This window comes from Schistocerca piceifrons, chromosome 6, assembly GCF_021461385.2.
Source record: "Schistocerca piceifrons isolate TAMUIC-IGC-003096 chromosome 6, iqSchPice1.1, whole genome shotgun sequence".
Taxonomy (NCBI): Eukaryota; Metazoa; Arthropoda; class Insecta; order Orthoptera; family Acrididae; genus Schistocerca; species Schistocerca piceifrons.
Window position 1 is genome coordinate 349,764,604 of NC_060143.1, and position 21,368 is coordinate 349,785,971.

General features: G+C 40.8%; 1 protein-coding gene across 2 annotated transcripts in view; it reads right to left on the reverse strand.

Moving 5' to 3' along the window:
• Positions 1-21,368, reverse strand: part of LOC124802449 (trafficking protein particle complex subunit 12) — a 135,510-nt gene that overhangs the window by 42,535 nt on the left and 71,607 nt on the right. For both annotated transcript variants that reach the window (XM_047263236.1, XM_047263235.1), the window contains exon 6: positions 10,171-10,317. In XM_047263236.1, coding sequence (XP_047119192.1) covers positions 10,171-10,317 — 147 coding nt within the window. The remainder of the gene's footprint in view (positions 1-10,170; positions 10,318-21,368) is intronic.

A 21,368-nucleotide genomic window follows, 5' to 3' on the forward strand; every position in this document is an offset into this window, starting at 1 on the left:
TTCATCTCACGACCTGACTTACACTGAGTTGGTGGTCATACCTGCATAAAAAGATGTGTAGTGTTTGCAGCAGAGTTGGTATATGATATGGCTGTTTTCGCAGGTGGCCCTACCTCTGATGGGACAGGATAAACCCGTGACAGGACTTGAGTAGAAAATGCTGGGTAGGTGAATCGAGAAGATCTTGTACCTAAGTCTACCACAAGAGTATGACCCCATTGGCAATGGATTGGGTGTGGGATTGGGAGCAGAATCAGGAGTGGGAGTGGCATAGGGATGGATCAGGGTGTTGCGTATGTTGGATGGGCAATGGAATACCTCTTTAAGGTGAGTGGGAAAGCTCTTGGGTATGATTTCGCTCATTTCTGAGCTGATAATAGATAAACCGTTGGCAAAGAACATAGCTCAAATGATTCAGTCCAGAGTGATATTAAGGGATGTGCGGCCATTCCTCTGAAGCTGATGTTTTTGGTGTGGAGGGGGTAACAGCTGTTAAAATGCAGTTACTGTTGGTGGTTAGTGAGTTTAATATGGACAGAGGTGTGGATGGAGCTATCAGAGAGGTGAGGGTGGTATGTTGAGCTCAGGAGGACCAGGTAAAACAGATGAGAGAGAAGGTACTGAGGTTGTGGGGGAATGAGGATAGTGTCCGTTGTCCCTGAGTCCAGATCATGAAGACATCATCAATGAATCTGCACCAGACAAGGGGCTTGGGTGTTCAAGAGGCTAGGAAGATTTCCTCTAGATGGAAAAAAAAGGGGGGGGGGGGTTGGGTTGGCGCATAGAAGGATGTCGTGTGGGTGGCCATGGATTTCCTCAAAGGGAAAGTAGTTTTGCATGTGGGAGAGGTAATATTTGATGATGGCAAGGCCGTGGGTATTAGGTATGCTGGTGTTTATGGGAATGGGAATGTGTAGAGGTCAAGGTCGTAAAGAGGTAGGGGTGGCTGAGAGTCAATGAAGGAATAGGTCAGTATCTTTGATGTGAGAGGCTAGCCTTTGAGCATTTGATTGGAAGTGTTGGTCAACAAGAGTTGGAAATTATTTCAGTGGGAGCACAATAACCAGCTACAATAGGGCTTCCAGGATGATTGGGTTTGTGGGTTTTGGGGAGCATGTAGAAGGAGGGTGTGCGGGGTGTTATTAGGGTGAAGAAGGAGATGAACTAAGGGGGAGAGATTCTGTGATGTGCCTAAGGTATTTGTTGGCTACTGGAGGTTATGTTGGACTTATGGGATGGGATCACTACGGTAGAGCTTTTAGGTGGAAAAGTTGAACAGTTGGTGACAGCCTACTGTCAGGTAACCACTGTGATTTTTCATGACAGTACTGGAGTCTTTTTCCACAGGTCGGATGATTAATACAGTGTTTATTTTGAGGTTGTGAATGGTTGTCCCTTCTTCTATTGGCAAGTCTGTTTCCTTGGGAAGGAGCATGGAGGATGGGTGGTGAGGCAAAGTTCGAGTTGGGGAATTCCTGAAAGGTAACCAGGGGTGGATGGTGGGAAGGCGAGGAGGGCCACATTTGGACTTTAGTATTAACTGGAAAAGGCAAGGTTCAAGGTTGGGAGTATGTTGGCTTTGGTTACAAGGATTGGTGGTGTTTTCAGTGAAGCAATCAGGAGAAGGTGAGTAGGTCTTGATGAGTCCAGTATGGTTAAACTTGGGTGTGGGCTGAAGTTGAGGCCTCTGTAGAGAACTGAAATTTCTGGACGACTGAAATTTGTGGTGGAAAGGTTAACAACAGTGTTTTGTCTATATCTGGCTTCTGGACTTTGTGGAGGATTGAGAAGGAGTTTTGGAGGATGCGGCAGATAGAAAACACCAGCCTATATCAATTCATACAGTCACAAAATTGTGACACCCCCCCATCTCCTAACCACCTTCCAAGAATTTCTCACCTCCAATTGGCCTCACCATCCTTCCCCAGGCCGCACCCTAAGGATATTAACCTGTCAACAGAAGAAAGTCAATTATCCTCCATGCAGACATGACTTCACCACTGTTGTGATGAACCCTTATGACTACGTGTCAGGAGGCACCCACCGACTGTGTCACTCCTCCACCTATAAGCTCTGCCATTGTGTTCCCATCTTTTAAGTTGAACATAGCCTTCAATTCCTACTGGAATCCTTAGGTCTATCCCACAATGTCTCCTGTGAGTAAATTTCCCTCCTTAACCCTATGGCACCTCGCACATCTACCTTCTATGCGCTCCCCAAAATCCACGAGTCCAAAAATCCCAGAAGCCTCATTGTTGTTAGTTACTGAGCTCCCCACTGATAAGAATTTATGTTATTGTTGACCAATATCTCCAACCAACTACCCAAAGCCTACCCTCCCAAATGAAAGATAATAAACACTTCTTTTTCTGATTCTCAACCATCTCCACCTTACCACCTGGTTCCCTATTTGTCACTGCTGATGCCACCTCCCTACACACCAACATGTCTCACGGCCACAGCCTTGATGTTATATAACACTACCTCTCCCACTTAACTTCCAACTCCAAACCTACTACCTCATTCTTCATACACATTATCAACTGTATCCTCATACACAGCTATTTCTCCTTTGTTGGGAGGGTATAAAAACAAATCCATGGCACAACCATGGGCATCCACATGGCACCCTGCAATGCCAAATGTATATTGGCCACCTATAGGAAGTCATGTTCAGCTCCATGGGAATGAGGCGATGTGATTCAGAAGAGAAAGAAGGTCATCAGTCCTAATGTCATCTGTTGTTTTTGTTCCATTGCAGATCCAGATTTCAACAGAAAGTGCAGCTATCATCAGCGTGATATAAGTAATCATGTAGACCAAACACAGTTATGACACACATTCCCATCTAACTCAGGCATGTACAAGCATTAGGCCAACTAGTTCATTAGTCCTTGCTGGCAATTTGTACCTTGAAAATGGCGGGTGTATTCCTGCTGAAATATCGGTGGTCACTGTAAATATTACCGGACTGAATTCTCGTACATTGTTTGAAAATAAATACCTTCTCTTCCATCTGTTTAATAAATAAATAAATAAATAAATAAATCGCCCCTATACAGCTGTACGCCTCATGAGGGCTTTCACAGACCGGGACTTAACTCCCCCCTCCCCCCACCCCCAACCATAGTCCACAAACAGATGTCCTGTGCTATATTCTCCCACATCCTCGCACCAACTCCAAGAATCAGCTTCAAAGGAATGCCCCCCTCGTCACCCAATATCACCATGGACTTGGGCAACTGAATCACATTCTTCAGCGACATCTTACCCCAGATCCTTCTCACCACACAGGCACACACATTAGCTCTTGTGATCACAGGATTTTACTTTTGTGTGTGCCTGTCATCATCTTAACACTTCTGCTATTCATTAAGAGTCTCCTAAATAATTTAATGTAGATATAGTCAACAGAAGTCCTATTGTTGGAAGCACCACATAAAATATGCACCACACTCTCGTTAGCCTCTTCTATGCATCATGGTGACTGCATTTTCTATTCCCGTGGAAACTAGTATAGTATTGGATACAGCTTCATTATGTGACAATACATACTGCACTTAAAAACTGTTTTGTTAATATGAGTGTTATGAGATTGAGTGTACTGTTACTAAAACACAATTTTTCACTGTCAAAATTTCCCTGATGGCTCCATCAGACCCACTAATCAACAACAGTACCTGCATTTTGACAGCTGTCACCCTTTGCACCCCAAAAAAAATCACTCCTGCACAGTCTGTTCACCCAGGGCTGGCCCATTTGCAGTACTGAGAACATGTTTAATTGTGCAATTAACTGTCATACATTGCCACAGTCTTATGCTTGGTTGATCTTTTTAGCTGAATTTTCATAATTAATTTCAAGTAAAGGTTGTAAAATTAATTAGTTATGAAAATCCAACTTTTATTTAATCTAATACTGCTGCATAAAATGTGAAAGTAAAATGAAATGAGCTTAAACATAACTTTGGTATAAAGATACCAACTATTTACATCTGATACACTATTAGGTGGCGATCAGAAATCTCCATTTGAGGGCATTGCTGCAGCATATATGCAAAGTAGCACAACTCCAATGCAGGTATATAAGCAACGACATGTAGACAAGGGGTTACTGTGACATTTATGTCTTTATGACAAATGTGCAGCAAATGCAAAAATATGAACTATGGCAGCATTATTACCAAATGCGTCCAAATATTAACAATGTGCTGTTATTCATTTCTTGGGTGCCGAAGGACAAACACTGGTAGACATCGATCAGAGAACGAAGAATGTGTATTGGGCAGCATGTCTATCAAACACCACCATTGTGGGTGGTGGTGGTGGTGGTGCTTCTGCAAGACAGCAAAGTCCCCATATTCCAAATGTCGGGACACAGAAGTTGTGCCACCTGAAGATGCAGACACTTGGGCACCCATCTTATAATCCTGATCTCTCTTCATGTGATTACCAAGCCTTCGGCCCTGTATGTCTTAAGGGCTGATGATATATATAAGTTCGATTTTGGGATAGAAATCAGATGACCATTTTCAAAAAAATCATTCCAGCATTTGTCTTAAGCAATTTAGGAAAATCACATAAAAAATTAATCTGGTTGGCTTGACAAAGATTTGAACCACTGTCCTCAAGATACAAGTACAGTGTATTACCACTGCACCATCTTGCTTGGTACTCCCAAACCATAAGGAATTGTTCTCCAGATTTGTTCTCCACATGGTGTAGATATTACCAGCTGAAGTGGAAAACAGCATCTATTTACTACAAAAACTAGGCAGAGAACTAAAGTCTATTATCATTATTTGGATGTTTGATCACATAATAAAAAGGAATGTACAATTGCCATGACTAGTTGTATGTCCTGGAAGTTTCACAGAAATACCACTAAAAACAGTAGTATATGGCTTTTGCAACAGTTTTAGAGTACAGAGCTTCATAATGCCTGGAAAAGGATAGAGGGGTTAAGAAGAGATGGCGGAGGAGAAAAAAAGGAGGGGAGGAGGAGGGGGAGGAGGAGGGTGGGTGGAATTTTTGCAACAGTAGAGCTGTAAGTCTGTTAGCTCACATTGTGGTTGAGGGTATCTTTGTGCCAGCAACTTGCATATAATTCAAGTTATATGTAGAGTACACTTAAATAATACTATTATTTAATTTTACATTCTTGTACAACACTCATCCATTATGCCATGGATACAGATTTTGTTTTGTAACTGAGTGCAACTTTCTCATAGACATGACAGTAGTACTACTATTATTCTTTCTTTTCTCAGACGTTACGTCTGGTCAAAAATGGAAAGTGACACAGACCTTGATCAAGTGTGACTTCCTTCTAATTGTACGGTATATGTTACATTGCGTTTAGGAAGTTTCGGGTAATTGAACATGTATCAATAATTACAGATTTCTGTAGTTGTATATATAAGTTTGGATGTAGCTGTATTGCGTTGATGTACTGGTGGATATGTCCGCCCCGGTAGCTGAGTGGTCAGCGTGACAGACTGTCAATCCTAAGGGCCCGGGTTCGATTCCCGGCTGGGTCGGAAATTTTCTCCGCTCAGGGACTGGGTGTTGTGTTGTCCTAATCATCATCATTTCATCCCCATCGACGCGCAGGTCGCCGAAGTGGCGTCAAATCGAAAGACCTGCACCAGGCGAACGGTCTACCCGACGGGAGGCCCTAGCCACACGACATTTCCATTTCATTTTACTGGTGGATATTGTGTGGTATGACTCTTGTAGTTGATAGTATAATTGGTATAATGTCAACTTTATCCTGATGCCATGTCCTTGACTTCCTCAGCCGGTTGGATGTATTTTTCAATTTTTTCTCCTGTTTTCTTTTGTATATTTGTTGTATTGGGTATGGATATTTCGATTAGTTGTGTTAATTTCTTCTTTTTATTGGTGAGTATGATGTCAGGTTTGTTATGTGGCGTTGTTTTATCTGTTATAATGGTTCTGTTCCAGTATAATTTGTATTCATCATTCTCCAGTACATTTTGTGGTGTATACTTGTATGTAGGAACGTGTTGTTTTAAAAGTTTATGTTGTAAGGCAAGCTGTTGATGTATTATTTTTGCGACATTGTCATGTCTTCTGGGGTATTCTGTATTTGCTAGTATTGTACATCCGCTTGTGATGTGATCTACTGTTTCTATTTGTTGTTTACAAAGTCTGCATTTATCCGTTGTGGTATTGGGATCTTTAATAATATGCTTGCTGTAATACCTGGTGTTTATTGTTTGATCCTGTATTGCAATCATGAATCCTTCTGTCTCACTGTATATATTGCCTTTTCTTAGCCATGTGTTGGATGCGTCTTGATCGATGTGTGGCTGTGTTAGATGATACGGGTGCATGCCATGAAGTGTTTTCTTTTTCCAATTTACTTTCTTCGTATCTGTTGATGTTATGTGATCTAAAGGGTTGTAGAAGTGGTTATGAAATTGCAGTGGTGTAGCCGATGTATTTATATGAGTGATTGCCTTGTGTATTTTGCTAGTTTCTGCTCGTTCTAGAAAGAATTTTCTTAAATTGTCTACCTGTCCATAATGAAGGTTTTTTATGTCGATAAATCCCCTTCCTCCTTCCTTGCTGCTTAATGTGAATCTTTCTGTTGCTGAATGTATGTGATGTATTCTATATTTGTGGCATTGTGATCGTGTAAGTGTATTGAGTGCTTCTAGGTCTGTGTTACTCCATTTCACTACTCCAAATGAGTAGGTCAATATTGGTATGGCATAAGTATTTATAGCTTTTGTCTTGTTTCTTGCTGTCAATTCTGTTTTCAGTATTTTTGTTAGTCTTTGTCTATATTTTTCTTTTAGTTCTTCTTTAATATTTGTATTATCTATTCCTATTTTTTGTCTGTATCCTAGATATTTATAGGCATCCGTTTTTTCCATCGCTTCTATGCAGTCGCTGTGGTTATCCAATATGTAATCTTCTTGTTTAGTGTGTTTTCCCTTGACTATGCTATTTTTCTTACATTTGTCTGTTCCAAAAGCCATACTTATATCATTGCTGAATCCTTCTGTTATCTTTACTAATTGGTTGAGTTGTTGATTTGTTGCTGCCAGTAGTTTTAGATCATCCATGTATAGCAAATGTGTGATTTTGTGTTGGTATGTTCCAGTAATATTGTATCCATAATTTGTATTATTTAGCATGTTGGATAGTGGGTTCAGAGCAAGGCAGAACCAGAAAGGACTTAATGAGTCTCCTTGGTATATTCCACGCTTAATCTGTATTGGCTGTGATGTGATATTATTTGAATTTGTTTGGATATTAAGTGTGGTTTTCCAATTTTTCATTACTATGTTTAGGAACTGTATCAATTTAGGATCTACTTTGTATATTTCCAATATTTGTAGTAACCATGAGTGGGGTACACTATCAAAAGCTTTTTGGTAATCAATGTATGCGTAGTGTAGCGACCTTTGTTTAGTTTTAGCTTGATATGTCACCTCTGCATCTATTATCAGTTGCTCTTTACATCCTCGTGCTCCTTTGCAACAGCCTTTTTGTTCTTCATTTATAATTTTGTTCTGTGTTGTATGTGTCATTAATTTCTGTTTAATGACTGAAGTTAATATTTTGTATATTGTTGGCAGGCATGTTATGGGGCGATATTTAGTTGGGTTTGCTGTGTCTGCTTGATCTTTAGGTTTCAGATAAGTTATACCATGTGTAAGTGTATCAGGGAACGTGTATGGGTCTGCAATGTAACTGTTAAATAATTTAATATAATGGAAGGAAACATTCCACGTGGGAAAAATTAAATATAAAAAATATAAAAACAAAGATGAGGTGACTTACCGAACAAAAACGCTGGCAGGTCGATAGACACACAAACAAACACAAACATACACACAAAATTCAAGCTTTCGCAACAAATTGTTGCCTCATCAGGAAAGAGGGAAGGAGAGGGGAAGACGAAAGGAAGTGGGTTTTAAAGGAGAGGGTAAGGAGTCATTCCAATCCCGGGAGCGGAAAGACTTACCTTAGGGTAAAGGACAGGTATACACTCGCACACACGCACATATCCATCCACACATACAGACACAAGCAGACATATATTTCTGCTTGTGTCTGTATGTGTGGATGGATATGTGCGTGTGTGCGAGTGTATACCTGTCCTTTACCCTAAGGTAAGTCTTTCCGCTCCCGGGATTGGAATGACTCCTTACCCTCTCCTTTAAAACCCACTTCCTTTCGTCTTCCCCTCTCCTTCCCTCTTTCCTGATGAGGCAACAATTTGTTGCGAAAGCTTGAATTTTGTGTGTATGTTTGTGTTTGTTTGTGTGTCTATCGACCTGCCAGCGTTTTTGTTCGGTAAGTCACCTCATCTTTGTTAAATAATTTAGTTAGATGTGAATGTGTTGAGGTGGACTTCTTTAGCCAGAAATTTGCTATTTTATCTTTTCCAGGGGCTTTCCAATTGTGAGTAGAATTAATTGCTTGGGTGACTTCATGTTGCAAAATTATCACTCCAGGCATTTGTGGTATCATCTTGTATGTGTTTGTTTCTGCTTGTATCCACCGTGCATGCCTGTTATGCTGTATCGGGTTTGACCATATGTTGCTCCAGAAGTGTTCCATGTCTGTTATGTTTGGGGGATTGTCTATTTTAATGTGTGTGTTATCTATTGTCTGGTAAAATTTCTTTTGGTTTGTGTTGAATGTTTGGTTTTGTTTCCTTCTATTTTCACTTTTTTTGTATCTTCTGAGTCGTTTGGCTAATGCTTGTAATTTCTGCTTCTTTTCGTCTAATTGCTCTGTCGCTTCTTGTTGTGAGATTTTACCTAACCTTTTTCGTTTTTTTTCCGAGATTTCATTTCTTATAAATTGTGTTAGCTGTCCGATGTCTTTTCTCAGTTTTTCTATTTTGATCTGTAGCCTGTGTTGCCATGCTGGTTTTGTGGGTTTCTTCTGTGTGTTGGTTGGTTCTGATCTCTGCCTAGTGTGTATATTTAGTGTAGTGAGTGCTCCTATATAAACCAGTAGTTGTAACTCTTCCATAGTTGTGTTTTCATTTATTTTGTTGTGCATGATTGTGTTGATAGTTTTTATTGTTGTTTCGACTTGTGGGTTATTTGGTGGTCTATGCAAGAATGGTCTAATGTCTGTATTTGTGTCTTTGTATTCTATATATGTTAGCTGAAATTTTTCTTCTATATCTAACATCTGTGTCACTTCATGTTCTATTTGTGCTTGTTCTGGTGGCTGTCTTAAGATTTCGTTTTCCTCTGATTGTTTAATTGGTGCGTGTTGTTCTTTGTTTGTTTGCTCTGGGATGTTTGAGTCCATTACTGTATTTTCTTCTTCTTCTGATTGCACATTATTTTGTTCCAGTATTTGTTGTACTTGTTGTTTGATGTTTTCTAATTCTGACTGGGGTATCCTGTTATTTTTTATTATTACACGGATCTGATCAGCTAGTCGTTGTTCTGTTAAAAATTTTAATTCTGGGTATCTGGTAATAAATGTTGTGTATACTTGTGATCTGTATCCAGTTGTGTTGGTTCCTAGGTTTGTTGCTTGGTAATAACAGAACATGAGGTGTCGATTAACTTCATCTGACCATCTCATCCTCTGTCTTTGTTTTCCTTCTAGGGTGGTTGCAGGAAGCATGTCCTGCAAAACACCTCTATTTGGATTTAAATCATTTTCCAGTTGGCTAGCAGTGTCGTTACCATTGTGGGCGGGCATAGGGCTCAAGCGTCGTCCCCGACCATGATGGTGCTTGTCCGAGGCTTCTTTAGTTCTGTCCTGAACCAACTAATCACACTAAAAGGGGGGTTAGCCCTATTAGTGGTTTGTTCTTTTCGTCGCCTTTTACGACTGGAAGAACATACCGGAGGCCTATTCTTTTCCCGGGCCTCCACGGGGATTATTATTATTATTATTATTATTATTGTTATTATTATTATTATTATTATTATTATTATTACTAATACTATTATTATCCTTCACACAGGCAACTCGCTCATTCTTGAAATTATCAGCTAACAAAGTCTCTGGCTTATTCTACCATCTTGTCTGCCAAAGCTGCTGTGCATTATTATCTAAGTTCTCCACACTCATTCTTCTTCATTAGAAGATTAAATACCTACAATTTATGAATAATATAGCTATAACTGAATTAGTCCCTGTCACCTCATAACCCTACCTTCTGATAAACCGCACAGTTTATAATAGAATGAAGCACTCTTGCTTCTCGTGCTTTCCAAAGTTTCTGGGATTCTGTTCTATCTGTAATACTCAGCTCAGCAGGACTCCCATCTTCACAGAGCCCAATCTTCAGGTTACGCAATATCTGTAACAAGAAAGGTATGGCGATACATTCACAAAATGAAAGGACAAACAATGTGGTTGACTGTATGCGAAAGGTTGAAAGCCTTAGAATATTTACAAAAAATGTTCTCAAAAGATTTTTGTGTAACCAGAAAGAGCACAGTGCACTGTAAGCTTCTTGCCTTCATCAGTGTTGCATATAAAGTTACAGTAGCATAAGCTAAAAAGACAAGAACTATACAATACCTTCCAAAACAGGCATTGTGTGGATAACTTTCGGAAGCTGATACTGCGCTCTTGTACTACCAATAATGTGACTGTATTTTGGGGCAGAAACTGTTGATACCAGGATGTCACATGGAATCATGAATATACAACAGTGGTTCAGTACTTGAAAGAAACTGGTTATCTGGCCTTTTTTTTTCAACTGTGAGAACAGGGAAGAAATCTGGCAAAGCAGAAAGAGACAAATACCAGTGCTATGGCATACAGAAAGCAGAACCCTTTTGATTAAAAGTACGCAAGTTTTAAATGAAGTACTGAACAGGGCTAGTAGTTAGCACAAAATCTGAGTTAATAACAAAACAAAATCATGAAGAGAGATGAAAACTAGAATAGTGGCTTGTCAAAAATCACAACTAGGGAACACAGAAATTAAATAATTACAAATTTTTCCTGGGGGAAAACCTAGCCAAGTTTCTTCAACAAAAAGCTCTACTGCTATCAAATCAAAGTTTTTGTAGGGAAAACAATGCAATACATCATTCTTAATTCACAGACAGGTCTGATATAACAGTAGCATTCAGTGCACTTCAAGGAAATGTGACAGGACCGGACCATTATTGTTCATGATGTTGTTGTTGTTGTTGTTGTTGTGGTCTTCAGTCCTGAGACTGGTTTGATGCAGCTCTCCATGCTACTCTATCCTGTGCAAGCTTCTTCATCTCCCAGTACCTACTGCAACCTACATCCTTCTGAATCTGCTTAGTGTATTCATCTCTTGGTCTCCCCCTATGATTTTTACCCTCCACACTGCCGTCCAATACTAAATTGGTGATCCCTCGATGCCTCAGAACATGTCCTACCAACCGATCCCTTCTTCTGGTCAAATTGTGCCACAAACTTCTCTTCTCCCCAATCCTATTCAATACTTCCTCATTAGTTATGTGATCTACCCATCTAATCTTCAGCATTCTTCTGTAGCACCACGTTTCAAAAGCTTCTATTCTCTTCTTGTCCAAACTATTTACCGTCCATGTTTCACTTCCATACATGGCTACACTCCATACAAATACTTTCAGAAATAACTTCCTGACACTTAAATCTATACTCGATGTTAACAAATTTCTCTTCTTCAGAAACTATTTCCTTGCCATTGCCAGTCTACATTTTATATCCTCTCTACTTCGTCCATCATCAGTTATTTTGCTCCCCAAATAGCAAAACTCCTTTACTACTTTAAGTGTCTCATTTCCTAATCTAATACCCTCAGCATCACCCGACTTAACTCGACTACATTCCATTATCCTCGTTTTGCTTTTGTTGATGTTCATCTTATATCCTCCCTTCAAGACACCATCCATTCCGTTCGACTGCTCTTCCAAGTCCTTTGCTGTCTCTGACAGAATTACAATGTCATCGGCGAACCTCAAAGTTTTTATTTCTTCTCCATGGATTTTAATACCTACTCCAAATTTATCTTTTGTTTCCTTTACTGCTAGCTCAATATAGAGATTGAATAACATCGGGGAGAGGCTACAACCCTGTCTTACTCCCTTGCCAACCACTGCTTCCCTCAACTCTTATAACTGCCATCTGGTTTCTGCACAAGTTGTAAATAGCCTTTCGCTCCCTGTATTTTACCCCTGCCACCTTTAGAATTTGAAAGAGAGTATTCCAGTCAACATTGTCAAAAGCTTTCTCTAGGTCTACAAATGCTAGAAACGTAGGTTTGCCTTTCCTTATTCTTTCTTCTAAGATAAGTCGTAAGGTCAGTATTGCCTCACGTGTTCCAGTATTTCTACGGAATCCAAACTGATCTTCCCCGAGGTCGGCTTCTACTAGTTTTTCCATTCGTCTGTAAAGAATTCGTGTTAGTACTTTGCAGCTGTGGCTTATTAAACTGATTGTTCGGTAATTTTCACATCTGTCAACACCTGCTTTCTTTGGGATTGGAATTATTATATTCTTCTTGAAGTCTGAGGATATTTCGCCTGTTTCATCTACATCTTGCTCACCAGATGGTAGAGTTTTGTCAGGACTGGCTCTCCCAAGGCCGTCAGTAGTTCCAATGGAATGTTGTCTACTCCGGGGGCCTTGTTTCGACTCAGGTCCTTCAGTGCTCTGTCAAACTCTTCACGCAGTATCGTATCTCCCATTTCATCTTCATCTACATCCTCTTCCATTTCCATAATATTGTCCTCAAGTGCATCGCCCTTGTATAGACTCTCTATATACTCCTTCCACCTTTCTGCTTTCCCTTCTTTGCTTAGAACTGGGTTTCCATCTGAGCTCTTGGTGTTCATACATGTGGTTCTCTTATCTCCAAAGTAGGCAGTAGGCAGTATCTATCTTACCCCTAGTGAGATAAGCCTCTACATCCTTACATTTGTCCTCTAGCCATCCCTGCTTAGCCATTTTGCACTTCCTGTCGATTTCATTTTTGAGACGTTTGTATTCCTTTTTGCCTGCTTCATTTACTGCATTTTTATATTTTCTCCTTTCATCAATTAAATTCAATATTTCTTCTGTTACCCAAGGATTTCTACTAACCCTCTTCTTTTTACCTACTTGATCGTCTGCTGCCTTCACTACTTCATCCCTCAGAGCTACCCATTCTTCTTCTACTGTATTTCTTTCCCCCATTCCTTTCAATTGTTCCCTTATGCTCTCCCTGAAACTCTGTACAACCTCTGGTTCTTTCAGTTTATCCAGGTCCCATCTCCTTAAATTCCCACCTTTTTGCAGTTTCTTCAGTTTTAATCTACAGATCATAACCAATAGATTGTGGTCAGAGTCCACATCTGCCCCTGGAAATGTCTTACAATTTAAAACCTGGTTCCTAAATCTCTGTCTTACCATTATATAATCTATCTGATACCTTTTAGTATCTCCAGGGTTCTTCCATGTATACAACCTTCTATCATGATTCTTAAACCAAGTGTTAGCTATGATTAAGTTGTGCTCTGTGCAAAATTCTATCAGGCGGCTTCCTCTTTCATTTCTTAGCCCCAATCCATATTCACCTACTACGTTTCCTTCTCTCCCTTTTCCTACACTCGAATTCCAGTCATCCATGACTATTAAATTTTCGTCTCCCTTCATTATCTGAATAATTTCTTTTATTTCATCATACATTTCTTCAATTTCTTCGTCATCTGCAGAGCTAGTTGGCATATAAACTTGTACTACTGTAGTAGGTGTGGGCTTCGTATCTATCTTGGCCACAATAATGCGTTCACTATGCTGTTTGTAGCAGCTTACCTGCATTCCTATTTTCCTATTCATTATTAAACCTACTCCTGCATTACCCCTATTTGACTTTGTGTTTATAACCCTGTAGTCACCTGACCAAAAGTCTTGTTCCTCCTGCCACCGAACTTCACTAATTCCCACTATATCTAACTTTAACCTATCCATTTCCCTTTTTAAATTTTCTAACCTACCTGCCCGATTAAGGGATCTGACATTCCACGCTCCGATCCGTAGAACGCCAGTTTTCTTTCTCCTGATAACGACATCCTCTTGAGTAGTCCCCGCCCGGAGATCCGAATGGGGGACTATTTTACCTCCGGAATATTTTACCCAAGAGGACGCCATCATCATTTAATCATACAGTAAAGCTGCATGCCCTCGGGAAAAATTACGGCCGTAGATTTCCCTTACTTTCAGCCGTTCGCAGTACCAGCACAGCAAGGCCGTTTTGGTTATTGTTACAAGGCCAGATCAGTCAATCATCCAGACTGTTGCCCTTGCAACTACTGAAAAGGCTGCTGCCCCTCTTCAGGAACCACACGTTTGTCTGGCCTCTCAACAGATACCCCTCCGTTGTGGTTGTACCTACGGTACGGCTATCTGTATCGCTGAGGCACGCAAGCCTCCCCACCAACGGCAAGGTCCATGGTTCATGGGGGGGGATTGTTCATGATAAATGCAAATAATTTATCAGGCTACTTTTTAGGTATGTGAGGCTGTTTTAAGATGGTGCAGTGGAATATGCACTCTTAGAAAATTGTTATGGTGTGCAGAAATATGTTGGGCATAGATTCCTCTCTGTTGTTGCTCCTGTGTAATGACTTGTGAAGATGGATAAAAATCAAACTCTGAGTGGTGATGAAGTACTTCTTAAAGAAAGGTAAGAAAGCAAATGAAATTCATGCTGATTTTCAGAACACACTGAAGAACTCTGGTCCTCCATATTCAACTTTTTCCAAGTGGATAAGCAAGTTTAAATTTGATGTGAATCTTCAGGTTTTGGTGGTGCAAAGACTGTTTCATTAAGTTTTGGGTGTGCAGCAGCAAGAAATCTTCTTCTTCTAATATTTCGGCTGTATATCGTTCAGCCATCTTCAGAGCTGTGTTGATCAATCAGTGCAGCTAATACATTCTGGGGTATTGCACCAACTGGAGGAAGATATACATTGCAGATAGTTATTTCCTGTGTTGTCCTTATTCTGACAGCCACAGCTTTAAGAGGGGTTTGAAGGGGGCACATGTTCACTACAGACCAAGTTTAGGACATCAATGCAAACTCAACCTGACACTCGATTATAGTCGCTACGGTTCCTGTAATATCCCTCATAGCCACGGAGGGCAGGGGTCCGCATTGCTGGGAACCAGGTTTCCTGAAGGGCAATGCAGATAGCAGGTGTAAAGCTTAACAGTTGCCATAGCTCAGCTAGGCAGTGGATAAAACCACCACAATTCCAGTGGAGGATGACATCGTGAGACTGGGAAGGCATGGAACATTCAATGAGGCAGTTTATGCCTGAGAGTCAACTGCTGCCACCGATTTATTGCCTGAGCAGTCTATATCCATTGTGTATGAAGGTCTGGCGAGATCTAGATCCTCAGCAGACGCCAAAATCTCCACCCCATCCTCAGCCGCAGAGTGGTGGTGTGGGTGCCACTGCAATTTCCTTGGCCTTAGAGGTTTTCTTTTTGGATTTTTCTCGCTGGTGCTTGGGTTTCCCTGGCTGGGAGGACTTCACTGGCTCAGTCTCTGGGACTGAGGACGAGCATGAAGCCCTACGGCCAGTTGCTTTTGAGCTCTTCAGCCACTGGCGGGCATCATCTTCCCCACTAGCAGAAACCTGGGAAGGGAGTGACCCAAGAGACCCCTTCCTAGTGAGAAAAGCCAAATAAGATGCTTCTCTGTCTTAGAAGTGGGAACAGATGTCCCCGATGGTTGGGGGGGGGGGGGGGGGGGGGGTGTTGCTCCCGAAGTAGGTGGTGCAGGAGCAACATGGAGGGAAATGCCCCCCCCCCCCCCCCCACCATCAAGGGGGCAGAGGTGACCTGTGTTGGCAGAGGTGATGGTGCCAGAACTGTTGCAGCGACGGCGTAAGACGATGTCTTATGCACAGGATGAAGGCATTCAAATTTTCTCTTAGCCTCACTTTAGGTCAGTCTCTCCAGGGTCTTGTACTCCACGATTTTCCTTTCTGGAGACTTCTGCTGTCTGGTGAGAAAGGTGAATGGTGCTCTCCGCAGTTGACACAGATGGGAGGCAGGGCACATGGAGTATTGGCACGTGATGGGCGTCCGCAATCTCGGCATGTGATGCTGGAAGTACAGCGGGAAGACATATGGCCGAACTTCCAGGGCTTAAAACACTGAATCGGGGAAGGGATATAGGCCTTTCCATCACATCAGTAGTCATCACCTTGACCTTCTCGGGCAATGTATCACCCTCAAAGGCCAAGATGAAGGCACTGGTGGCAACCTGATTATCCTTCGGACCCCACTGGACACACCGGACGAAATGTGCACTTTGCTCTAAATTAGCAGGCAGCTCATCATCGGACTGCAAAAGAAGGTCTCTGTGAAATATGATACCCTGGACCACATTTAAGCTCTTATGGGGTGTGATGGTTACAGAAACATCCCCCAGCTTGTCACAAGCGAATAACTCCCGTGACTGGGCAGTGGATGCTGTTTTAATCAAGACTGACCCAGATTTCACTTTGGACAAGGCCTCCACCTCCCCAAGCTAGTCCTCTAAATGCTCAACAAAAAACTGAGGCTTCATCGTCATGAAAGATTCCCCATCAGCTCTCAAACATACAAGGTACCGGGCTGAATAAGATCAGCTGCCATCCTTAGCCTGACGTTCCTTCCATGGTGTGGCCAGGGAGGGCAACAATTTGGGGCCGTACTTCTGTGCGTTGAATTGAGCTCTGATCGCTTGGAGACTGCTGGTGTTTCACCACCAGTAGCAAGAGATGATGGACTACATTTCATCGCATGTCATCCACCCTGATGCCATCCACTCCGACCAGGGGCCCTCCCCAAGTGCGCCACCCAGCCGCAGCGAAGGTCACCTGGCAGGATGGCAATTGCCGGGAGTCCCAATGCCCAAGGGGGATGGGCATACGTGGGGTGTTAATGGTGCAGGGATCAGCAGAGCGATCCCTGTGTGGTCGGGGGCTACAGCCAACAGGGTGCATGGTGGCTCCACCACAACAGACTTGCTACCGTGCTGGATATCAGGTGCAATCAAGTCCATGATCATCGTCGACCCAGAAATCGACACTGCATAGTCCATGGTGGAAAACACACCCAGGAAGGTGTCCTCGCCCAGGAGATGGAGAATGGGCAGGACTGCAATGCGACAATGAGAAAGTGAGGGTTGGGTTGTTTGGGGGAGGAGACGAGACAGCGAGGTCCCTCATCGGGTTAGGGAAAGATGGGGAAGGAAGTCGGCCGTGCCCTTTCAAAGGAACCATCCCGGCATTTGCCTGGAGCGATTTAGGGAAATCACAGGAAACCTAAATCAGGATGGCCGGACACGGGATTGAACTGTCATCCTCCCGAATGCGAGTTCCGAGAAAGTGAGCTAAAAATCTCAATGCACGATGGACACGATGCACCTCGTAAGGTGCCCTCCCCAATTGGTCACTCTTTGGGGAAATTTTGAATAGAGATCAAACCCTATAAGGGAACAACACATAAAGGCCGAAATGTGTGAAACTCCTTTTAGTCACCTTGTACGACAGGCAGGAATACCTTGGGCCTATTCTAAACCCGGACCCGCAGGGGAGACACTCACAGGAGATCATCAAAAGTAAAAGCAATTGATGCATGAGCCAAACACGGAAAGACAAATGGCCAAAATACAGCAATAGATACAAAAAGGTGATTTTGCACAATGACAATGCTCAACGTTGTGTTGCAAAACCCGGCAAACATTCTTGAAAATGAAACTTCCTGGCAGATTAAAACTGTGTGCCCGACCGAGACTCGGGCACACAGTTTTAATCTGCCAGTAAGTTTCATATCAGCACACACTCCGCTGCAGAGTGAAAATCTCATTCTGGATTCTTGAAAATGCTGAAATGGAAAGTACTCTCTCTCGTCATATTCTCCAGACAGTGCTCACTCCGACTACCACCTTTTTCAATTAATGGTACATGGCCTGACTGATCAGCACTTCCGGTCATGTAAACAACTGAAACTGGATCAGTTTCATGGACCTCTTCAAAAGACGCCCCATTCTCCTGCCATTGTATTGGTATGAGGCTCGAAAGATGGGAGAAGTTGTTGCCAGCCAAAGCTTTGAACTGAAAATTTTTTGTAAGCTTTTCACAATAAAGCCTTGAACTTCAAGAAAAATTGTAGAAATAAAGTTGTAGACCTAATAATTCAGAAGAAGGCCTCTTGGTTGAAAGCTTAAATGTATAGCAATCTTTTCACTGTGCCTGTCTGCAAGTTAATGTCTCCTGTGTATGGTGAGCAGCAATATATCCTTTTCATAATACTGTTTTATTTAATCCTGGACTTTCCATTAGATATGAACTACCACTTTTGAATTTCCTGCTCAAAGAATTCCAAAACGCAAGTAGTGCAGGCAAAAAGGACAACATCTGTAAATATGTAGATGCAGTTTCATTAAGTATTTTTTTTTTTAATGCTGACTTTGTTTGTGTAATATTACAGGTAAATTAAAATAAGGCATCCCCCCCAACATCATACACAGGTTAAGTTTTGTTTTCTGATCAGAAGAAGTTGTCAGTGAGTTGTATAGGTTGTCCTAAGGTACAGACTCTCAACCTTAGCATCCAAGGTGTTCACAATGCTAGTAGTTATGTGATGCCTCTACTTAGTGGTATAAGTAATTACAGTGATATACACTTAACAAAGAATATTTATCACAAGTAGTGTATTGAAACTTTAGATTTCTCAGTGACATGTAAAGACTCCATGGATTACGAAATAAAGACACCATGTTATCTCTCTCTCTCTGAACATTTTTCTTTTTGATTTTGTTGCTCGGCACTTGTCTAGACTTGTGCTTGTGCCTCTGTATGCCATTTGTTGTTAGAGGCTTGCTACTTATTCATGTAAATTGAATTACCATTAAATAATAATTATCAATGCTGAATTTTAAAAATTTGTTCTTGCTTTGAAATGGAAACCTTTTCCTCTCCTTAATATTTATGTACATGTGGACAGTACTTTGTATGGGTGGAGGCTCATGTGGTATTTTAATTTAATTTCAAAGGTACCTTAAAATTAGTTTTCTTTCATTTCTTGCACTCTGCATTATGAACAACTTGCATTTTAAAGTTATTTACAATGTCCAATTTTCAGTTAACACAGCATGATTATCTTTGATTGTTGAAAATTTATCTTTAAATAAAACCACACCAGCAGAAGCTTGTGTTAACTTTGGCATGAGCCTGATAAAGTAATAATTCAGAATTAAAAGAATTTTTCATTTATTTCAAGTCAGAAGGGAAAAATTTAATATCCATAACAGATATAATTTTTCATGGCAGTGAAATATATCTATGATCTCAGAATAATAATCCCTAACATCATGATATTTCCATTTTACATAAAGAATAATATATGAAATGCAATTTCCATTATTAAATGTAGGAACAGAAGTTCATAATAATAAAAAGCATTTATTTTTGCTTTCCCAATAATTATTTAGGCAGATATTGTCTCAATTTCTCGTAATAAAATCAAGTAGGCTCTACTTCAGCAGACATGTTCAAAGGTAGATCTAGAAGCTGACCTGACTGATTAAATATGATTGCATGGTGGTAGGCTGCCAGCTTCGTATACACCTGTTTGCAATGCACCATATTAGTCAGTTGTTTAGCACCCTGTTTGATTCATTGGATTAGATTTCATTACTTTTGGGGTGCTTACACTAAGCAAAGAAGTGAAAGGGAATACACAGAAGGTCCATATCAGAGAAATGAATGTTCAAGACAATATTATAGAAAGAGCAGTGGAAATAGATGAACATGAGCTGGGAATTATGCCACCTTGAGAATTTGCCAGAGCATGAAAGACATAAGTTGAAACAACACGCCTTGAGTAAATGAAATTCCCTCAGAATTATTCAGATCCATAGAGAACCCATCACCACAAAACTATTCTACTTGGTATGCAAGATATATGAGACAGTCAACATACCATCAGACTTCAAGAAGAATGTAATAATTCCAGTTCCAAGGAAATTAAGTGATAACAGGTATGAATACTACTGAACTATCAGTTTAATAATTCATGACAGTAACACACTGATGCCAATTATTTACAGAGGAACGGAAAAACTGGTAGAAGCTAGCCTCTGCTAAGACCAGTTTCAACTCCAGAGAAATACAGGAGACAATACTAACGCTATGATGTATGTTTGAAGATAGATTAAAGAAATGTAAACTTAAGTTTATAGAATATGTAGATTTAGATAAAGCTTTTGACAATGTTTACTGAAATATACTCTTTAATTTTTACAGTAGCAGGCATAAAATACAGGGGGTGAAAGGTTGTCTACGACTTGTACAAAAACAAGACTGCAGTTATAAAAGGCAAAGGATATGAAAAGGAAACAGTAGTCAAGAAGGATGGGAGACTATATTTTATCCCCCATGTTATTCAACTTGTATGATGAACAACAAGTTAACAAACCTAGGAAAAATGTCGAAAGGGAATTACAGTTCATGGAGAGGAAATAAGAACTTTCAGTAAAAAACTGCTGAGGCTCCATAGCCACTTGTTGACATATTGCCTATCGAATTTTGTCTTGGGATCTTCCACCAACATTTTTTTGATAATTTTTTGACATTTTGGTTGTATAAGTGGCTGTTGTCGTCAAAAATTCACCCTCCACTGCTGGCAGTGGACTGGAGTCAACCTTGTGGCTGCCAACAATATGTAACTGTTTCGTCAATGTTTGAGGGCCTTTTCCTGGTCATTACTGTTATGGTTCTCAATTTTTACGGGCAATAGTCATTTGTTGGAGCACAGATCCAGGACTGTTCACCTTGAGTCTTTTTCTTTTTTGTTAAAAATGTCATGTTTATGAATTTAGATGACTTTCTTGAACAAACATAGGTTTACATGGTGTAAAATGCAGCACTTTTCTTTCAAAATGCTTCATGAATAACTGGCAACCAGTACACTAATTGGACATCCCACATTGATCTCTGCCAGCTGTTTGTATAAACTAACATTCCATATGAAGCAACTTGTGGTGAGATCTACATGTTCTGCAGAAAAATGGATACCTACACAATATTTCACATAATCACCAGACCCAAAAAAGTTGTATGATTAGTAAAGTCAAAATGTGCACAAGAAAAAGACATAATGTGCAGCACCTCTGATGTGAGGTGCAACACCTGGAATGTACTCTGAGCAACAACAGACACTCCACCCACTGCATAAGAAGCACCACAAAATCTAAAACTCAGTGATTATAACACTGGAAGAGGAAATGTCATGTAAGGCCTTTCCTACCAAATGTCCTCGGGGTGACAGACAAACAGAATCAGCCATACAGTGTTCGAACATGCACAAAAACTATTTACAAGCTGACCAAGAAGATCAGATAGA